Genomic DNA, 19,728 nt, shown 5'->3' with positions numbered 1-19,728 from the left:
AGTGATTTGCATGTGTATTGTTCTGTGCTGATGGTAGGCTGGCGAAATGTTCTGTGCTGATGCTGGCGAAACATCAGGAAGAAAATCTTTTAGAACATGGCCACAGAGCCCAAAAAACCCACAAAAAACTATGGATGAAGGCCGTGAAAACCTTTGACTTCACATTTCTTATATTTATTTTTCCTCAAGAAGACACACTATGGCTTATTTTCAGGGGATGTCTTATTTTTATTTTTATTATGTATGCCCAGTCCTCCTCTCCCCCCCCCCCCTTGCCTTTCACTATGTGTTATTTTTGGGTATGACTTATATTGTGCAAATGCTTAAAAGTCCTGCTTATTTTATGGGTATGTCTTATTTTGGGGGAAACATGGTATATAAAGAAAATCAATAAAACCCCAGGAGTAGCCGCCCCCCTCAATCTTTCATATCATAGAAAAATTCCTTCCTGGCCCCTTAAGGTGACCATACAGGAGAAAGAGTGGTATGCTCTGGAGAACTAACTAGTAGTCTAGGGTCAGCCCTGATTAGTACTTGGATGGAAGACTGCCAATGAATACCAGGTGCTGTAGCCTATATTCCAGAGGAAGTAACTGGCAAGATCACCTCTTGAGTATTTCTTACTTAAGAAAAACTTATGAAGTTCATGGGATCTCCATAAGTTGACAGATGACACACAAAGAGGGACATTTTATGGTTTTGGAAATTATTATTTTTTCATTGTATACTTATCTTGGAAGCTTGCTCAGAGAGATTTTTAGTCCTAAAAGGCAGCCTACATGTAGTTCAAAGAAATAAAGCAGAATTTCCAAGTACTTCCATCTTATATGCATAGCTGGTAATGCAGTTAGACAATGAAGGCCAGGAATGAAATTCTCAGTTGTTATCTCCCCCCCACCCCCCGATCATTTTCTCATAACTACAGATGTTGAGCACACCCTTAAAGCAGACAAGAGCAAAACAGGTGGAGGCATTTGTCACGAATGAGGAATAAAATATAATTGACAACAAGCAATATATCAAAAAGGGAATTGGGCAGAAGAGGCTACTAATGAGTTATCGGAATTCTCTATGGACCCTCATTGTATTCATTCCTTGATCAAAATGAAAGTGTAAAAGTGAGTTTTTAAAAAGAATTTTCTAAAATCCTGTAGGTGTCTAAAATCCTTCCTGTGCAACTGTAAGTGAATGTTTTTTAAATGAAGAAAATGTACATTCAGAATCTCTCCAGTGGCATCTTAGAATAACATTTTCTGTTCTAATTATGCCCTTTCTCTACTGCAACAGTAACAATAACACTGGAACATTTTAATACACATACTTCCTATTTTAAAAAAATATTAGAGGTAAAGACAAAATGTTTTAAGTGTACTGGCTGTATGCTGTAATAATAAATGATTGATTGACTGAATATTTTAAGATGAGTACAGCACAGTTAAATTGGTGCAAACTGAATGAAATCTTCTGAATTCATTCTGATTTTTTGTTCAGTTCTGGAATTTGCGCAAAGATTACTTTTGAAAATCCTTCAGCCACCATCACCAGCACCATAATTAATCATACTTGCTTAAATTTAGTTTATACCCTTCTAAAGATGTACTGATCAGTTTTAAAATGCAACTAGCTTTCTGAAGGATCTCATTATTGTTCCAGGCCTTTGTTGTTTAAAGTAGTGGCCAACAAGATCTGGTAAGGGGCTTCTGCAGTGCTCTACTTCCACACCCCCCAGCTCTCACCTGCTGCTGCAGAAAAAAACCCTCCTGCACAAAGCTTAGAGTGATTATCCTTTCTCCCAGTCTCATCCAACCAAGACTCTGTAATACAAGCCAGGTTGGCATATCCATCCAGAATCAAATCCTGAATGGCACTTGTTTTTCCATTCAGTGGCTTGACATTCAGCAGAAGCATTTGCAACCCAGGGGAGCTGTCACTAAGGAGTTTATTGGATTGACTTTGCCCCCATGATAGAAGCAGGATGTAACTTTAAGAAGGCAAATCTTATCACATTTCCCCATCACCAGGGAGTACACAGCCTGTTTGCAACCTGGGTTTCTGCTGCATCTTTTCAAGAATAGGAAAATCCCATTCTTGAAAAGATGCAGGAGGAGCCCAGAGAAGCCCAGGTTGCAAACAGGCTGCATGCTCCTCAGAGGTGGAGAAATGTGTTAAGATCCATGTTTTTACAGTTACATCCCACTTCTAAAGCCAAATGAAACAAAGTCCTAAGATTACCCACACTATTTAAGCTGGGGGAGGGGCAGTTTGGGAGCAAAAAGCACCCTGGTATGCTCCCCTCTTCCATGATATTATAACTGTATCCTCCATCCATATCTCCCTTTGCTCTGTATGATTCCAATGGCTGCTCACTGAATCCATGCAACCTCTCCCTGCTCTGAGGTTCCAATTCAACTCTGTGTGACTTTTCTAATCATACAGCATAATTGTAATCTCTTTGGGACAACATGAAGTCAATGAATATTCACTTGGTTAGTCCAAAGAGATTAGCATAGCCCAGGCCTGTCCAACATAAAAGCATCACCAAATGTTTGATTAAACCACCTGTTTTGACTACATAGCTCATGTCATCCAACTATCCCAGTTTCACAGGCACAGTTCTGATTAGGCACATAACAACAAGAGTGGAATCTTGCCCTTCCCAGTAGAAACCAAACTGCTGCAGCCTCTCCTAGTTTATGTATTCTTCCTCATTTATAATCCTTTTCATCTTGATCACAAACTAATCTTGCTTGTCCTGGTTTTCATCTGTGAAATGTTGGCGAACATGGTAGTCTAATATCCTTAAATACTGAACACCCCTGCATATGCTGCACTGCATTTTGGGGTCCTCATATTTGGATATCTCAAATTTGAGATAGCATGCTTTTGAGAGATCAGTGACCTTTCAGGGAAAAAAGGAATTACTTCTCTAGGCATGTGCATATCCAAGCAACAAACTATCGAATCTAAAGTCCTTCATTCTTCTCCCAAATATTCAGCATTTCCTCTTGAAACCTGAGATAAAAGAGCTCTTCCCACCTAAAGCAATAAGCCATGCTCTCTATGTGATCCCAGCCCAACTGCTCTATCAATCCTTCCCAGGGCCATCCTGGTCCCATTATTGCTTTTGTTAATACCATCAACCACTCCAGAATTCCTTTGTAGATTTCTGGGACAAATATTTGGCTTTTGTTACCTGGCTAGATAGCCCATTGTCTCGGGCTATTTTTAAGGTATATATCCTCAAATGTTAGGTGCTTCATACACAGCCCACCATTCACACCCGCTCACACTCTGTCCATGTTCTGTGTCACCCTCAGACCCTCCCCATCTGAGTAATTCCAGCCTTCCACAGTCTTCTCTTCAGACAGGTAATATAACCCCATTGAAACCCCTAAAACCTTTCCATTTCATTTAGCTCTGTATGCTATGTGTGTATGTGTTTGACTTGCTATCTCGTGTGTGTATGTTTGCACTCTGCATATTTTCTAAATAAAGATGCTTTACTTTACCAAGAATCTGGAGTCTTCCCAGTTAGTTCTGGTATCTATTGGTGCTACCTGCTCTAAAGATTACCCAAGCCTCTTGCAAAGCTAATTTCCCCAACATTCGATGCATTGGTGACATGCTGCAGGGTCCCCCAGTTCCCCCAACTTATTCTTTGAGTAACACTAATATCTCAAGATCTCTCCAATCTAAGAAGCAATCCTGTAACTTGTAGCCAAGGAAACATAATCTTTCTCAGTGGTAGATACACAATTTATCTCAGTAATTAGTAGATAGTGAGAAACAAAGCATTATGATGAGTCTTTTCTGCTTATGATCAGTCTTTTGCAGATTGATATAGACTAAAGTGTTTTCAATGATCCTGAAAAAAAATACTCTCTCACACACTCTCTCTCTTTCTCTCTCTCTCTCTCTGCATTCTCCACAGCAAACTTCCTACATAACAATTCCATTTTTTAGTTTGCAAAATGGTTTACATGATTTCTGTTCTATGACATTCCTATTGGTTTCATGTGCAAGCCCACAGTAAATACAACAGATTTAGACAAATGTAAGAATGGTGAGGATGGATGCAACCTGAAGCACACAGAGAGACTGATCATCTTTCAGTTAAAACAGAGGCTGAGTAGGAAGCCAAGAAGGCAAAGAAGGGTGAACAGTTATAACTTGGGTGTTACTGGTCTGTGGTTTATTTAATAAGGAGCAAATAGCTGTTTGTTTGTGTTTCTTTAGCTGCAATTCAAAGCCTGCCCAAAGGAGTGCTTGAACATGATGAGATAGTTCAGGCAATTTCTTAGGGGAGGATATGGCACTTGAACAAATTAATGATACGTGGAGAATGCTTACAATGGCACAGAGGTAGATTGAAAATAAGTAGCAGAAAGGTTATAACAGAAACCCTGTTAGTTGCTCCAGTACAGAATGGGTATCTCTTGTCTCAAATAAGGTCTAGCTTGAGCACCTATTCTTTATTTCAAGCAACAATTATATGTATTTTTATAACATATAACATATTTTTATAACATAAATATCTGATAGAAAGCCAGAGACAAAGGATGCCCAGGAAAGGACCTAGACACTGATGGTGAAGAATGTTAATGAAATGCATTTCTAGAAGAAAATGGTAATAATATAGATTTAAAAGACTGAGGATACCTGAGATCTTCTACGAAGACTCATTTACACAAATCTATTTCATTTTATATTATGCCCAGGTCATAGTGTTGTAGTGGATGTTGGACTAAGAATAAGGAAGCCTGAATTCATCTCTCTGCTTGGCCATGAAGCTCCCTGGGCAACTCTGTAAATACAGTAAATAATCATAGCAAAGTTGAAAGCTGTCCATTATGTAGAAGATGTGACGGGCAACATCCAAAAGATGTCACACATGCATCTTATGTAACCATATGAAGCCCATCAACCTAACCATATGGCCACAAAACCAGAACAGTGGCTGCAGTCCAACATCCCTTAATGTATCATAAATATCTCCACGCAGAGATATGTTATACCAGCACTACACAAGGCCCATTCAGAATAGCTATATTTCACAACATATGTCAATGATGGTGCTGTGCAACCTAACAGGCAATGTCAATGCACAATACTGCTGTATGTAACACTCAGCAAACTACATCTGTTGCACCACGGCCAATACTTCATCCTACATGCATAGCATGTACAGCACGTCTACACATTATGCGGGCTCGCAATACACAGACTTGAGGTCACATGGAGGGCGAGCCCGAATAAGGTGAATGGGTTGTGTGCCTGTGGTGCATGGCACACCCCACTCAAATGAATGGGACTTGAGCACACACAGGTTTTGCCTTACGCAGGGGGGTGCAGATCCCCTGCGTAAGGTGAGGGCACACTGTACTGTATATGTCACTGAGAGGATGCCAACCAATGTGACTACTGCAAACAAAATTGACTGAAACGGGCTGTGACTGAGAACCAGCTTGCTTTGTGTTTCCTATTAGTGGCATGTGCTTCAAAGTTCAAGATTTTAGGACTTATGTTTTCTATGGCTGAGGGTCCACTCTTTAGACCTGCTATATCATACCAGAATTTCTAAGGGGAAAAAATTAAACTAAGAATTAAACTAGATGAGATAATTCATATATTCACTCCATTTTCATTTAAAAGCATTACAATTTCTCCCTTTCCAGGTTCTTTTCTTCCTTCTTGATTGTGATAATACAAATGAACTAGAAACAGAGATAAAAGGATGGGTGAACCATAGCAAGTAGGATAAGTAGTAGAAAAAGGGAAATGGAACTCTCTTTTGTCACTATTAATATTGTTGTAAACTGACCATGAATCTTTTAATTATGGGGCAGCATATAAACATTATATGCAAATTGAAAAATGCAATTGGCCACTTCCTCTATGCACTGTGCATATATATGGGGTGGATATGTTGTTATCAAGGACCCTTTCTCTCTTTGTATATAGCACTATGATTCCAATAACAGTTGTGTTTCAGCTTATGGAATCCTGGGATTTGCAATTTAGGGAGAAATACTTAGAATTCTCAGCCAGAGAACTGGCAGAACACAGACCGTCCAAAAAGGGCGGTCTGCTGCTGTCTTCTTTTCTGTTGGCGGGAAGTCACAGCTGATATACCGCATGGCTTCCCACTGGCAGAAAAAGAACCCTCAAAAAGTGGGTTCTTTTTTCGTTGCGCTTGCGACGCCCAAGTGCGTAAATGGCGCACTTGTGACATCGCAAGCATGACACAACGTGCGGATGCTATGCGCCATTTTGATGACGCCGCAATGTGCAAAGTGCCAGTCTGGATAGCGCCCCAGTGACTCATCAAACAGCACATCCCAGGATTTCATAGATGCAGCCACAGTAGTTGAAGTGGAATCATAATGCATAGTCTAGCAGGCCTATCCACATGCTTTTTAAAAAGCATCTGAAGTATATGTTTCAATGTATGCAATGACTGTATTGGTTTTATATGCTGTTTAAATGATGTTATATATTTTAAAACTGGTGTTATGTGTTTTTATCTGATGTTATGTGCCCATCTATTGATGTATCTTAATCTGTTGTTGTTCCCTGCCTCTATCCATAGTTGACATATGTAATGAAGCCCAAGAAAGGAAGAAGTGTTTCAAGATTATATTTAACTCTAAAATATTTCAGTTACATATTACCTTGCTGAGGCTGCTTGCTTCTATTTGAACTGTTTTTCTGATTCAAATGTTCTGTTACTGATGGAGTTCTTTTCTGGTCAGGGATTTCACTTTTATTCAAACTGCTATCCTACCAGGCACCAGTATGACATGAAATACCTGTCTTCTAGCTTGGCCTAAACATGGAAATAAAAATGAGCTTGAAATGTGAGTTACAATTTCCCCCAAAATGCCTCTTTGACATTTGGCCTGTTTAAAGTCATATTGTGAAAGTTATTGTTGCTCAGTTATTTTTGAGAATAAATAAGTAACATAAAAGAACAGCGCATATGGGAAAGAAGCTGCTTTGGGGCCCAGGGCATCAGAACATTTGAGCCCATAGATAGAGATAACACAATCACATATTTTGTACCCTGAAGTGGCATGCCATCTACAAATAAATATTAATATGGTCATATGCACATACAGTCGAAACGTCTGTGCCTATCTCTTCAGTAAATGTGTGTCAATAAGGTTGTGCATGACTGCAGTTGTAGCTTTGTCACACAGCAATATTTTCAGATCTTTACATCTAAAGCAGTTGACCAAAAATGTTTTCATTGTCCATTCTAATTATGTGCATTAAATTATACAATAATTTATGATGTAATAAAGCATTCTTTATTAATGTGCATGTCTACTCAGAAGTAAGTTTCAACGAGTAGAGATGTCATCCTTCACTAATTTTCTTCTTGAAAGAAGCAATGCATAATTTTAGCAGTTTTTCTTTTGCTACCAGAAAGTTTCCAAAAACTGCTGTTCTCAAAGACTTTTGCAGTTCTAGACTTATTCTGTGCAGAACAATTCTATTTTTCTACACAGAAATGAACAGCCAGAAATACAAACAAATGGGTCCTAGAACAAATCAAGCCTGAAATCTCCCTGGAAGCCAAGATGATAAAGTTGAGGCTGGAGTATTTTGGCCATGTCATGAGAAGGCAAGACTCATTTAATGCCAGTAAAGGTGAAGATACAGAAAGAGAGGAAAGTCACATACTAAGTGGATGGACTCTATTAAGGAAGTCATGAGTGTGAATTTACAGGACCTAAGCAGAGCAGTGGAGGATAGGGAGTCTTGGAGATGTCCTTATCAACCGGGTCACCATGAGTGGGGATTGACTCAAAGGCATTTAAAAACAACAAAAAACTGTCAGGAGTTATATAATAATGATGAAACCAGAAGTGGATTGAGTCAGAGGTAAAAGTAAGTAAGACCACTGCCTGCTTGCCTGCTTGCTTTTTGCCTGGCATCTTATCTTCACATGCTTCCATTTCATCTCTATGTTCCTCTTCCTTCCCACATGGCCATGGGTAAGGGAGAGATCATGCCTACTGACGACCAAACTATTCACTTTCAGGGACTTAAAAAACCAAACAAATGCTATATGAGATCTAGCTTGACTCTGAGGGCTACAGGCTGCTTGCTCCTGGATTAAACAATTATAAGGAATACTTTAATAAGAAAAATTATAATGAAATGAGTTTGTTCCCCAAAGAAATCAGAAATTGTAATATTTGCAACAGTCAGAGAAGCAGAAGTGCGAGGAGCTAACAGTGTATTGCTTCTCATGGAGATTTGGAGAGGTGCCCATGATAACACCAAAGACTAGGCCCAAGTGGCATGGTAACCATGGAGATCCTAAAGTAAATTACATTGAGAAACAGCTTGGCATCCACATGGGATGAAAGATGCTGTTGGGTGTTTGTGTGACTGCTGTTGTGGAGTCTTAACAGATGTAGATCTGTGAGGCTCCTTTAATCTCAAGAGTTTCTTTAGTACTTCTGTAACTGCTTGGGTGTTCTGATTTGTGCATTCCTGCCCCCACTTTTTTAGCATGGACAACAGTATTTTACACAGTGAAATAATAACAACCACCATATAGTGTTTTGAAAGTAAGTACTCCTGTTTTTAAATGAAATGCCTGCAGCTAGATTCTCTGCATACAGTGAGAGCCATTTCAGATTTAAACCAGTGAAAATGAAGGCAGAGGGATAGCTCTGATGACTTTTAAATTCATTCAAGGCTGATCCATCTGCCAGGGATTTCTCTCTCTTCTTTCTGGAGCAGGAATGTGCACTGCTTGCCAAGACACTGATTTGGTGGGTGGAGATAGATTTAGCCTGTAAAAATGTACTTTGCTTAACTACGAATCCATTTCCTGAACCCTGTTACAACACTCCCACAGATCAAAACTAGCACTTCCTCAAAGCAGAGACATTTACATGTAAGTATTAATGTTTTCAAATTATGTCCTGGGAAGGAAAAATAGAAATCATCTGTCGCTATTTGAAATCAACAGTCTTACACTGTAACTTTTCCTCACCCTCGTATTTTGATTTAAAGTTCCCTGACAGAGCAATCCAGGTCATGTTTACACAGAAGTAAGTCCCTCTATGTTCAATGGCGCTTGCTCCTTGATAAACATACAGAGGATTGTAGGCCAAACAGGCTGTTTTGAAATACGATTTTATCCACAAAGGAAGGCTGTGTATGAGCATGGCTAACCGAAGGTCTGATTCTGTGATGAACAAAATCGAGCAGTTCCATTTATGTTATTGCAAAAAAAATTAAAAGCAGAACTGGCCCTTTTGTTTAGAAGAATTCCTAGAAAAAGTAAACAGCATGCACTGCAATTATATATTTGTTGTGAATAGACTTCACTGAACTCAGAGAGGCTTACATCTATGCACATCTATTTGCAGGCCTAAACTGCACAAAATCCCATAGTATAGCGCTTGGAAAAGTTTTATTTTTGAACTAAACCTTCTCAAATTATGCTGGCTGGAAAGTAGAGACAATCCCCCTCCCCCCTGCAAGCCCTTTCCATGCTCTCCTTCACATATTTGGATCAGCAATGTGTGACTTACATTACATTGCCATCCATGTTATATTGGAATGCTAGTGAAAAATTCATCTATGTTCTCATGGGAAGAATATTTGATGCACATTGTAGCTAAAACAGAGAAATAAAAGCCACTGTTAGGTCTATAAATACAATTATTACACACAATCCAGCATATATTTACTCAGGAATAAGTTCACTGGATTGTTACCAAAGCTTTGATATTTTATTCCAGGAAATTGGGAGAGCTCAATGTTTTTTTCAGATGTAAATGACCAAAGAACATAAAACATCTCAAATGCCAAGTGGTTTGAATTTTCCAGTTTTCTCCACAATACAAAGGGGGTTGGTTGGTTTGAGCAAAAGAATGTGTAAACTCTGGCAGTACCAGTCCTGAGAGCTGTGCTGAATATTTCAGTCCTGTTTACAGTTACCATTATCACATTTGTTTCTGATGTTGGTTCCACTGTTTTGAACTGGAGTTTTTCCTCTATTCTTGATCTTACAAAGAAATTCAACATTTTAAGCAAATTATGTAATGCGTGAATGCATCCTGTACAGTTTTGGAAGTGCTGGTGAAAATGTGAAACCTCTCTATTGTAGCCTCTACTCCACACAGTAAAGCTCAAGGAGGTCATGTACAGCTTTTGACCCATCAAGCTCACTGCATGATCAGTTAATCTGGAAAGCGGGACCACAAAAATGAGGTTTATCAGTGGAATGTCAGATACATGGCACTTGGTTTGTCTTTGGCTATGTGGACTACAAAGTCCATACTTAACAAGGAGAAAGAATAAACTATATGAACTCAAGCCTGTTAGAGACTGCCAAGATAAAGCTGCTTTGAGTCTCTTTGGAGGTATGCTGTTTAAATGATGCATGCATCCTAAGAATCCGGAAGCTGCACCAAAGCTGCACTCCAGTGCTTAGGAATGGTGTGTGGCTTTGGCGCGACCTCCGGACTCTTAGGACCCATGCTTCATTTAAATAGCATACCTCCAAAGAGACCCGAAGCAGCTTTATTTTGGCAGTCTGTAACAGGCCAAGGTATACATTTATCCAGTCTAAACACCATCAGTGACTACAAAAAGTAAATGTCAGTTATATTACTAGTGAAAAGTCAATTCTAGTAGCCGCTCTCTTCCTCTAAACTAAGCAATCACCACAGATTTCCAATTATCCCTTGACCCATTTGTATGAATGCTGACAGCCAGGTTGTCAATAAACCTCTGCACACATTGGGGGGTTGCAGAGTAGGGAATATTGCTGACCAACTCATTAATAATGAGACCAGACACAGAGAACTGGGTTATAAAATGGGCAACTTTATTTAACTCAACTTATTTAAACTTATTTCTTCGAGAACTGCAAAAAACCAGGGGGGAGAACCTTGTGTAGGAACAGCTGGCAGATGGTCTGCTCCAAGACCAATTCCCCAGCTTCCAAAGGGCGAAAACACCTGTGCCCCAAGGGCAATCCATACTTTGGGTTGCTCCCCGGCCGGCATCCGGAAGGCCAACCCAAGACTCCCCCACTTAACTCGCCAGACTTAAGTGAGGGTTTAAATCTCAAGCCAGCCCCAAGGCAAGTCTCTTTCCCTTCACGTTTACTCGCAAGACCTAAACGTGATTTCCAGAGACCTAGCTTCACCCTTTAGGAGGGTGCCGAGGTGTTCACCGAAACATCTATCTCCCCCCGCCTATGCGTGGAACCTATTTATGACCACACCCATGCCAACTGTCAAAGTCCTCAACCAACAGTGTGGGGTAGGTGAAAAAACCCTTGGAAAGGGGAGAAAATTCCTACCCGGCCCCGAGGCGACCAGAATTAATTTTCACACTGATGTCGAGGTGGGAGGGTGGGCCAGCGTTTGAAGCCAAGTGAGAGGAGTTTGGGCAGGGAAGCCCCAAGCAAGCTAAACCCCTTCCCCTCCTCTCCCAACAGCCAGCAGAGCATGCTGTTTTCCTTTAACATGCTGGTCTCTAATGAGAGGCCAGCAAAATCTCCTCCCCAGCCCAAATGGTCGGGGAGAAGCATTGCTGACCAACTCATTAATAATGAGACCAGACACAGAGAACTGGGTTATAAAATGGGCAATTTTATTTAACTCAACTTATTTAAACTTATTTCTTCGAGAACTGCAAAAAACCAGGGGGGAGAACCTTGTGTAGGAACAGCTGGCAGATGGTCTGCTCCAAGACCAATTCCCCAGCTTCCAAAGGGCGAAAACACCTGTGCCCCAAGGGCAATCCATACTTTGGGTTGCTCCCCGGCCGGCATCCGGAAGGCCAACCCAAGACTCCCCCACTTAACTCGCCAGACTTAAGTGAGGGTTTAAATCTCAAGCCAGCCCCAAGGCAAGTCTCTTTCCCTTCACGTTTACTCGCAAGACCTAAACGTGATTTCCAGAGACCTAGCTTCACCCTTTAGGAGGGTGCCGAGGTGTTCACCGAAACATCTATCTCCTCCCGCCTATGCCACAGATAAGGGGCAAGCGTCCGCTTAGCCCCTATCCCCCACAAGGCTGGCCAAACAGCCAAAACCCCTGCTTGCAGATCTCGAAGAAAGAGCTGGTTCCCCACTTCAAAAACGTGGATGCCATCCGCTCAGTAGAGCTCAGGCTTAAGCAACATGATATCATCGTGAACCAGGTAGAAACCCAATCCTCCATTCATAGCCTTGCAGATCTTATTGTTGGCCCTTTTACAGACCCTACTGTAAAGGCGTGGATCACCTCCACCGCCCGAAACTTGGTGTGGCAGCTTTGCCGACTCTAACAGCATAACAAAATGCCATCTCTCATGAATGCACCGCATGTCATGAATGGCTTGACAAACAAGGGCCCTGCCATTGAACAAAACCAAATCATTGCCTCCCAAATGCATCTCCAAAACAAGAGGGAGCAGAAACTGGCCTTCACCAAAGACAGTAGCCCGTGCCACCACAGGACACGTTTTTCTTTCCATTCAACAATGGCCTTATCTGATAGCCCCAGCTGGCTTCCAAAATGGCACCTCCTGGCTTGGCGGACCACACAGAACACCATGATGTGTCCGCAGATCCACACATGGTGTCTCATCACAGGGTGTACTGCATCTGAAACAGATCATACAAAAACACCATCAATAAGTCAGAGGTCGCAAACATGACCCATAGACCTGAGATTTCATCGACCGATCCTCTGCATATCTCGTTGATGTACGCCCAAGGCAGCCACTGTAGATGCAGCCCCTATACAAAAGGAGTATGTGGCAAATACAACTCCGTTAAGGCATAAACAATTTAATATTCTTGCTGGAACTGAACAAAACTGGAACCTGGTGATTGGTAGCCCATCCAAATAGCATAACAAAGGGCCAGGGGTATGTCCTTTAACTTGTAGGAATTTGTCTAAAGCTCTAACAGGACAGAGCTATTTATCACTGAATGATAGTAGTTGCAGCACCTTGTCATTTTTTGCCTGGTCTGATTTGGAGGAATGGATAAAAAGGAAAATAGACTGCTCGGATAGAGTAACATCTTGAAATAACAGGGCCTTATTGGAGAAATCTTGTCTTGAAGCTACCACTAGCTCGCTTATCCTCAGCATGCCAAAAAAGGCATTTAGTGCAGCTGCATGGAAAAGCATTGCCTTATAAGAGGAAGTGGATAGAGATGGCCAAATAACACTGAGACCCTTTAAAATATTGGGTGACAGAAGCTTGTGTGGGTCCTTAGTTATTATAGCTTCCCTGTACCATCATTCCAGTAGCTTATGTATCCTAAAATCACTTGAAGTACCATGGCTGTAGCCAAAAGGTTATAGCCGAAAGCCTGTTCTGTCTAGACAAAACTGTTAATCCTTTATCATGTAAGGACACACAAAACTGTAAGAAATGTATAACAGACACAGGGTACCGGTCAGCCAACCCTGAGCATCTTTGGACTGTCATAAATTCATTGGGCGCCCCAACACAGGTTTTCTTTGATGCAGGCGTCAATGACAATCCCAAAGCCAGAACTAATTTTCCCTGCCAATATTCCATATGTCCGTTAGCATCAGGTGTAGAGAATCTGCCACCTCTGGTGTAGAGAATCTGCCACCTCTGGAGCTAGTTGCCTGAATCGCTCCATCTGCATACAAGAAATAGAATCAGGAATCTCATTATCAATTCCAGGGAGGCTGCGAAGAGAATGTTATGCGACAAGCAATGCAATGTGAATGCACATTTTAATCTCATGACTTTATGTGATCTAGAGGTCAGTGAACTCACTACTTGTCCAAACACCATGTTGTCACACCAGAGTTGGCCAACTCGCTTGTCCATAAATGTACGACAACTAAAATGGGGAACAATTGCAAGAATGTTAAGTCTAAAGTAATATCTGATTCTAATTATTGCACAGGCCACCTGTGGGCATACCATCTTTTCAAAAAGTGGACTAGAAAGCCTATTGAACCTGTATTATCAGAAAATATGTAGCTGGGCCTCTAGCTTCTTAACCTCTCTCCAAATGGTTATACCACTGAACTTATCTAAGAATAGATCAAATGGTGGATAGTTTGCATCAACCTTGTCCTATGGTAAGGGTGTGAAATCCCACCAAAGGCATCACAGAGGCATCTTAAGAAGGCCCTACCTGGGGCCACAACCCTAAAGTTGAAATTAAAGTGGCCAATGAGCTCTTGAAATTCCCTTAGTGTTGCCTTTCTAAGGGAAGCAAAGCAGTTGACCCTCTACCAGCATTGGTTAACCATATCTATAATTTTACCTAGGAAGGTAAGCTATTGGCATGGCCCTCTGTCTTACTTTGGTGAGAAAGGAACCCCCAACTCTCCAGCTAATGTTTCAAAACACTGTAGTAATTGGAGACACTGTCCAGAGCTAGATGCCCCCGTGAACAGGAAATCATCTAAATAATGTATAACCCCTTTTAAGCCCAATTTGGTCTTAAACACCCATTTCAAAAATGTGCTAAACATTTGAAAATTTGAACAAGACATTCAGCACCCCATAGGAAGTGTCAGATCCATATAAAATGTACCACCAAAACTAAAACCTAACCAATCAAATTTGCCTGGGTGAACTGGCAACAGGAGAAAAGCTGAATATCACATTTTGCCAACTCTGCTTTCAATCCGTATTTGTTGACTTCCCTCATGGAAGTGCCAAAGAGATATATTTAACAGTAGCCAATTTGTGTGGAATGGCATCCTTAACACAGTCTCTCTTGGTAAAAGAAAGATGATGTCAAAGCTGGAATTTCCCCAGTGTCTTCTTAGGGACTATCCCAATGGAGAGACCCACAGGTCTGGAACAGGAGGTTCCTGGAAGAGTCCAATCAACCTATCTTCGGAACTTCCTTGATTATCATTTATATACCAGGTCTCCCATTTGCCTAACTAATTTTAAGTTAGGAGCCAGAAAGGGGGACGAAATATCACAAAAAGGGGATCTTCAAACCATAAGTAAAACCTTTTAACAAGAACAATGCAGCCTCTCTGATGGGATAACGTTTCAGCCAGATAGAGAAGGTATCAGCATCTAATGAGCTAGGTCCCTTTTGTAGCAGGGGTGGCAGGGCCACCTACCTTTCTCGTATCTTGGTCCTTATGTCCCATTTGTCCCCTTATCAGGGTGCAGTTATTAAAGGATTCATTCCCTCCACACAATGAGCATTCATGCTTAAACCTACAGGGCTTTCGGTTACAGACACCCTGTGAGCCAAACTCCCAGCATAACAGTTTTTGTTGTTGGCTTGTTGGTCCTGAACCATGAAAGGAAGACAAAATAGGCGTTTTCTGGACCAGATGTCCACTATGCAAGCGCTCACCTTGTGTAGGCCTAGCAGAAGGGGAAGATGGCACCCCTGTAGCCATGGAAGTCCCAGGTATGGGGTTAGGCTGTGATACAGCCTGCAACTGGCCTGGACCCCGTGGTCAAGTGACCAGTGATGAAAGAAACTGTTGCTCAAGTTCCTCACCTGGTGAAATGTCTGAAACATTACCATCCACTGTAGTTCGCTGACCCTCTGGAAGCCTCCTGACACATTGACTGCGAAGAACCCTCATCTTGGGCTTGTAACTGCTCAAGGGGAGTAAGACGAGAGCAAACTTTGTTAAATAATCTCTTTTGTTCCAACATCACAGCTGACATATGCCCAGAAGATGCATTTGGAACATATTCCACCCTCTCAGATTCCAAAGCCTGCAACCTGGATAGCACTGAATCGCAATAAATATCTTTATCACTATCCTCCTCTTTGGGGGCAGGGCCCTTCTCCCTCTATTCCTTTCTTTGGAGCTATTAGCAATTACTTCAACTGAGTAAATGATAGTTCCTATTATAAGGATGTGCTCCAAAAAACAAAGGCCATACTGAACAGAACAAACTTGAATTGCATAATATATCACCCATCCCAACATTAATGAATGTATATGTTTGTGTCACCAGCCATCCTTGTATTTAACGGTGGACTCCCCTCCAAATATCATCCATACTGGACCCAGCTTAGCATAAAAATTAATTTGAAAATGGCTGATTAACACTTGACATGTGGAACTGGGGTCCCCTGAAATTGTATGACGCCCCTTGTAGAAGCACAGACATCCTCTCAACAAGGCTGACAATGTGACAATAATAAATGGCTGGGGAAATAATAATAATAATAATAATAATAATAATAATAAATGGCTGCCACACTGATAGTAATGGAGGGTAGCCAGCACAGAATGCTGTTATAAAGGGAATTAAGCACCAGCTGCCCTTGCGTTTATTTGCAGACTCCCTCCCAAAAAATGTCCAGGCCAACCTGGCTTAGCATGAAAACTTTATTCCCAAATGACTGATTAGAGATTGTTATGCCAAACTAGGGCCCCCTGGAGATGCATAGCACCCTCACTGAGCCACAGGCCTCCCCAGAAGAAGGCTCAAATGCAGCTATATAAAATGGCTGCCAATAGAAAATGGCTGCCACACTTATCAGCAGCAAGGGAGGCAGCCAGCACTAATAAAACACCAGCTGCTCTTGTGTTTATGGGCACACTCCCCTACAAAAACCATCTGGACAAACCCAGCTTAGCATGAACCTTTTTAGCCTAAAATAAGACTCAGAGGTGGCATTGCCACTTCTTTCCTCTGAAATATAGCCTGCAGCACTGCCAGCCTCCCACCCAAATACTAACCAGGGCAGACACTGCTTAGCTCCCAACATCAGACAGGATCTGAGTCCTTTAAGGTATTAGTGGAATAGGTCTGATTGAGGATTGTTATGTAAAGTTGGGGCCCTCTGCAGTGGAAGGACCCTCCTCACTGAGCCCCAGGCCTTCTTCCCACAACAAGGCTGCAAGGCAGCTATATGAAATGGCTGCCAATACAAAATGGCTGCCAAGCCTCAAACCAAATGGCTGCTACTGAAACTATTAACAGTGGAGGAGGGTAGCAGGCACAGAACTGGAAGGGGATATTCTCTTATTCCGCCAGAGGCCCAACTGAGGGCTGCTGTGAAGAAGGACCCAAGCCCCCTTCCCAGCCCCATCACTTAGCCTCCAGAGATCTCTTGTCCTGCCAAGGGCTTCCCACAATCAGGCCAGCTGGCTTCCTGCTGGCTTATCCTGAATCAAGCCGGCTTTCAGGCCCCTCTTCTCCAAGGCCGGCCAAAGGAGTGCTGGGCAGGAACAGGCATCTCAGGCCTCCTTCCTGCTCCAGCGTTTGAAGCCAAGTGAGAGGAGTTTGGGCAGGGAAGCCCCAAGCAAGCTAAACCCCTTACCCTCCTCTCCCAACAGCCAGCAGAGCATGCTCTTTTCCTTTAACATGCTGGTCTCTAATGAGAGGCCAGCAAAATCTCCTCCCCAGCCCAAATGGTCGGGGAGAAGCAATTTTGTGCTTATTCACTGCAGTGTCTTTGGGTGTTGTTTAAATTCTGTTGGAAATCTTGCCTATGAAAATAGGGAAATTGAAAGGTGGGATCTTTCCAGTTAATAATAAACGCTGCTGTAATAACATTGAGTGCTGCTTTCTGTGAAATTCTAACCTTGGTGCTGGCAAGGGGAATATTGTTTCAGGAAAATTCTTACACATCAATTGGAGGTGTTAGACAAGTAGAGAAGATGATGACTGAGAGGCTGGGTGAAGAAAGAACCCAGGAGGAAGAAAAAATGTAGGAAAAACTCAGTCAGAGCCTAAATGAACACATGTATTCTGTCAACAGAAAACACAGCAAAAGAAGGACCACTTGGAATAGGCTGATAAGCTGTGGAAGGGGAAATGGCCAAGGAAGCAGATTTTCGTGTATACTAGATGGAAAAGCATAATGGATGTAAAAGGGAGATTGCTGATGGTTGTCAGGGCCATGGACTGGATGAAAACAATTGGAAAGGAAAGTGGGAAAGATTTAGAGATGAGGAGAGCTGCACACTGTTGGTGGTGAGTAGATAGACAAGGGCTGAGTGTAGAACCAGAGGCCAGAGGAAAGCTGAAGAAGCAGTTGTGATACAAAGTGATTTTCCCATATTAACTTGAATTAATCAAACAGTCAAATATTTTGATAGAAATAACTAGCTATTTGTTAAAAAATATTTTATATGAGTATAAGTAAAATTTGGAGTAAGTGCTTCTCTAAATCATTGTTTAATATATAGCAAGAGTAACATCTTTAGGAAGAAGACTGCCCCAATTTTTATTTAATAGAGTCCATTTTTTACAAGTTCCCAAAGAGGGGTTAGGATCAAGTTAAAGTAAAACAGAATACTAGCTTAATAAAAAGAAACATGCACTCCCACCCCCAGCCATCTTAATATCACCTTGAAGGTTCAGTGAAATTAGCCATTGAAATAATTTCTGATAGGAATTGCTTATATTGTTCTAATTTAAAACAGTGCCTATATTTACAAAGGCACAGTACTCCGAGCTTTCTGCTGACTGGCGAAAAAAAAGAAGAACACAGCCATTTTCTGCAGTCAAGATCTCAGTGCAAAGTCTGATAAAAATACTGATATGCTATTTTGACAAGTGCTTTCCCATTATGTCTACTTGCATAATATTGTTTGGAAGTTATATATATCTAAGCAGCTCACATTGACCTAAGTGAACTACTGGCACTATGCTGTATCATGATATTTCCTTTTCTGTGTTTTGTAACACCAGGGTGACCAGATGTCCTCCTTTTCTAGGAATGTCCTACATTTCAACCTTCTGTCCAGGAAGATTTTTAAAATGTCCTCCATTTTGAGCATGACAGAAGCATGAAATTACATTTACCGTATATACTCGACTATAAGTCGGCCTCATGTATAGGTCAAGGGCAAGTTTTGGAGCCAAAATTATGGATTTTGATCTGCCCCATGGAGAAGTCAAGGGTAAAACTTAGGGCCATGTAAGAAAGGATCTAAAGGATGAAGCAAAAGAAAGCAATGCCAAAGAACATGCAAAATTCCAGAAGGCATAACTGTTTGTACTCATCATAAAAGCTGGATAGATGAGAGAATAGAGGAAGGTCAGTGCTTCCAAGACACATTATACTTTGCCTTTCACCAATGCATGGTTCCTTTTTTAAAATAAGAGTTAAAGAACAGTACTAACATTGACCCATGGATAAGTCGACCTCTGTTTTTGGGGTCAATTTTTTGACTAAAATTTCTAGACTTATACCTGAGTATATACAGTATATTAGTATTTTTAGCTTTTATTTTATGTCCTTCGTTTTTCTTAAATGTCCTGCATTTTGTGGTATGTTGTCCTTTGCAGTTATGACATTTAGTCATCCTATGAAACACGCCCATATCATGCCCAAATAACATTAGTTTTGTTATTTTATTAGTGGTTTGGAATCAGCCATGACTATGAGGAGCTTGCTCTCTGATCACAGCCACTATGTTGAATCTTTTCGTCTGTTCCTTGAGAATTCAACAGAACATCAGTGCATGATGGAATTCATTCAGAAGAAGCTGCCAGGCATAATATCCAGGTAAAAGCACCCAAAAGACCAACATTTGATTCACTCTGTGAATATGACAGGTGTCTGTGTGTGTTTATGTGGACAACAGAGCTATTTCGCAAGAACGTCTGCAGAATAACACACCGTTGTTTTCAGCTCTTTTCCTTTTTTTCTTTCTGTGGTACTAGCTACTGCAAATATGAATGATCAGACAGTCAGGTTCCAGAAAAATAAAAATAAAAACCCTTCTCTTTGAATAGATTTACTTGGCAGACGACAGA

At 41.3% G+C, this 19,728-nt stretch overlaps 1 protein-coding gene across 2 annotated transcripts in view; it reads left to right on the top strand.

Moving 5' to 3' along the window:
- The first annotated feature begins 8,853 nt into the window (after window positions 1-8,853).
- Window positions 8,854-19,728, top strand: part of LOC149313897 (histamine N-methyltransferase-like) — a 38,105-nt gene continuing 27,230 nt past the window's right edge. Inside the window, exons 1-2 of one of the 2 annotated variants that reach the window (XM_089523320.1) lie at window positions 8,854-8,914; window positions 19,331-19,477. In XM_089523320.1, the coding sequence (XP_089379446.1) occupies window positions 19,347-19,477 (131 nt within the window). In that variant the 5' untranslated portion in view covers window positions 8,854-8,914; window positions 19,331-19,346. Of the gene's footprint in view, window positions 8,915-17,889; window positions 17,938-19,330; window positions 19,478-19,728 lie in introns of those variants that run through there. The other variant, XM_089523319.1, reaches the window with a different exon arrangement.

The sequence above is a fragment of the Sceloporus occidentalis genome, unplaced genomic scaffold (assembly GCF_023333645.1).
Source record: "Sceloporus occidentalis isolate IW3139 unplaced genomic scaffold, rSceOcc1.0.p SCAF_4, whole genome shotgun sequence".
NCBI classification, from domain to species: Eukaryota; Metazoa; Chordata; class Lepidosauria; order Squamata; family Phrynosomatidae; genus Sceloporus; species Sceloporus occidentalis.
This window is presented reverse-complemented; position numbering and strand designations above follow the sequence as displayed.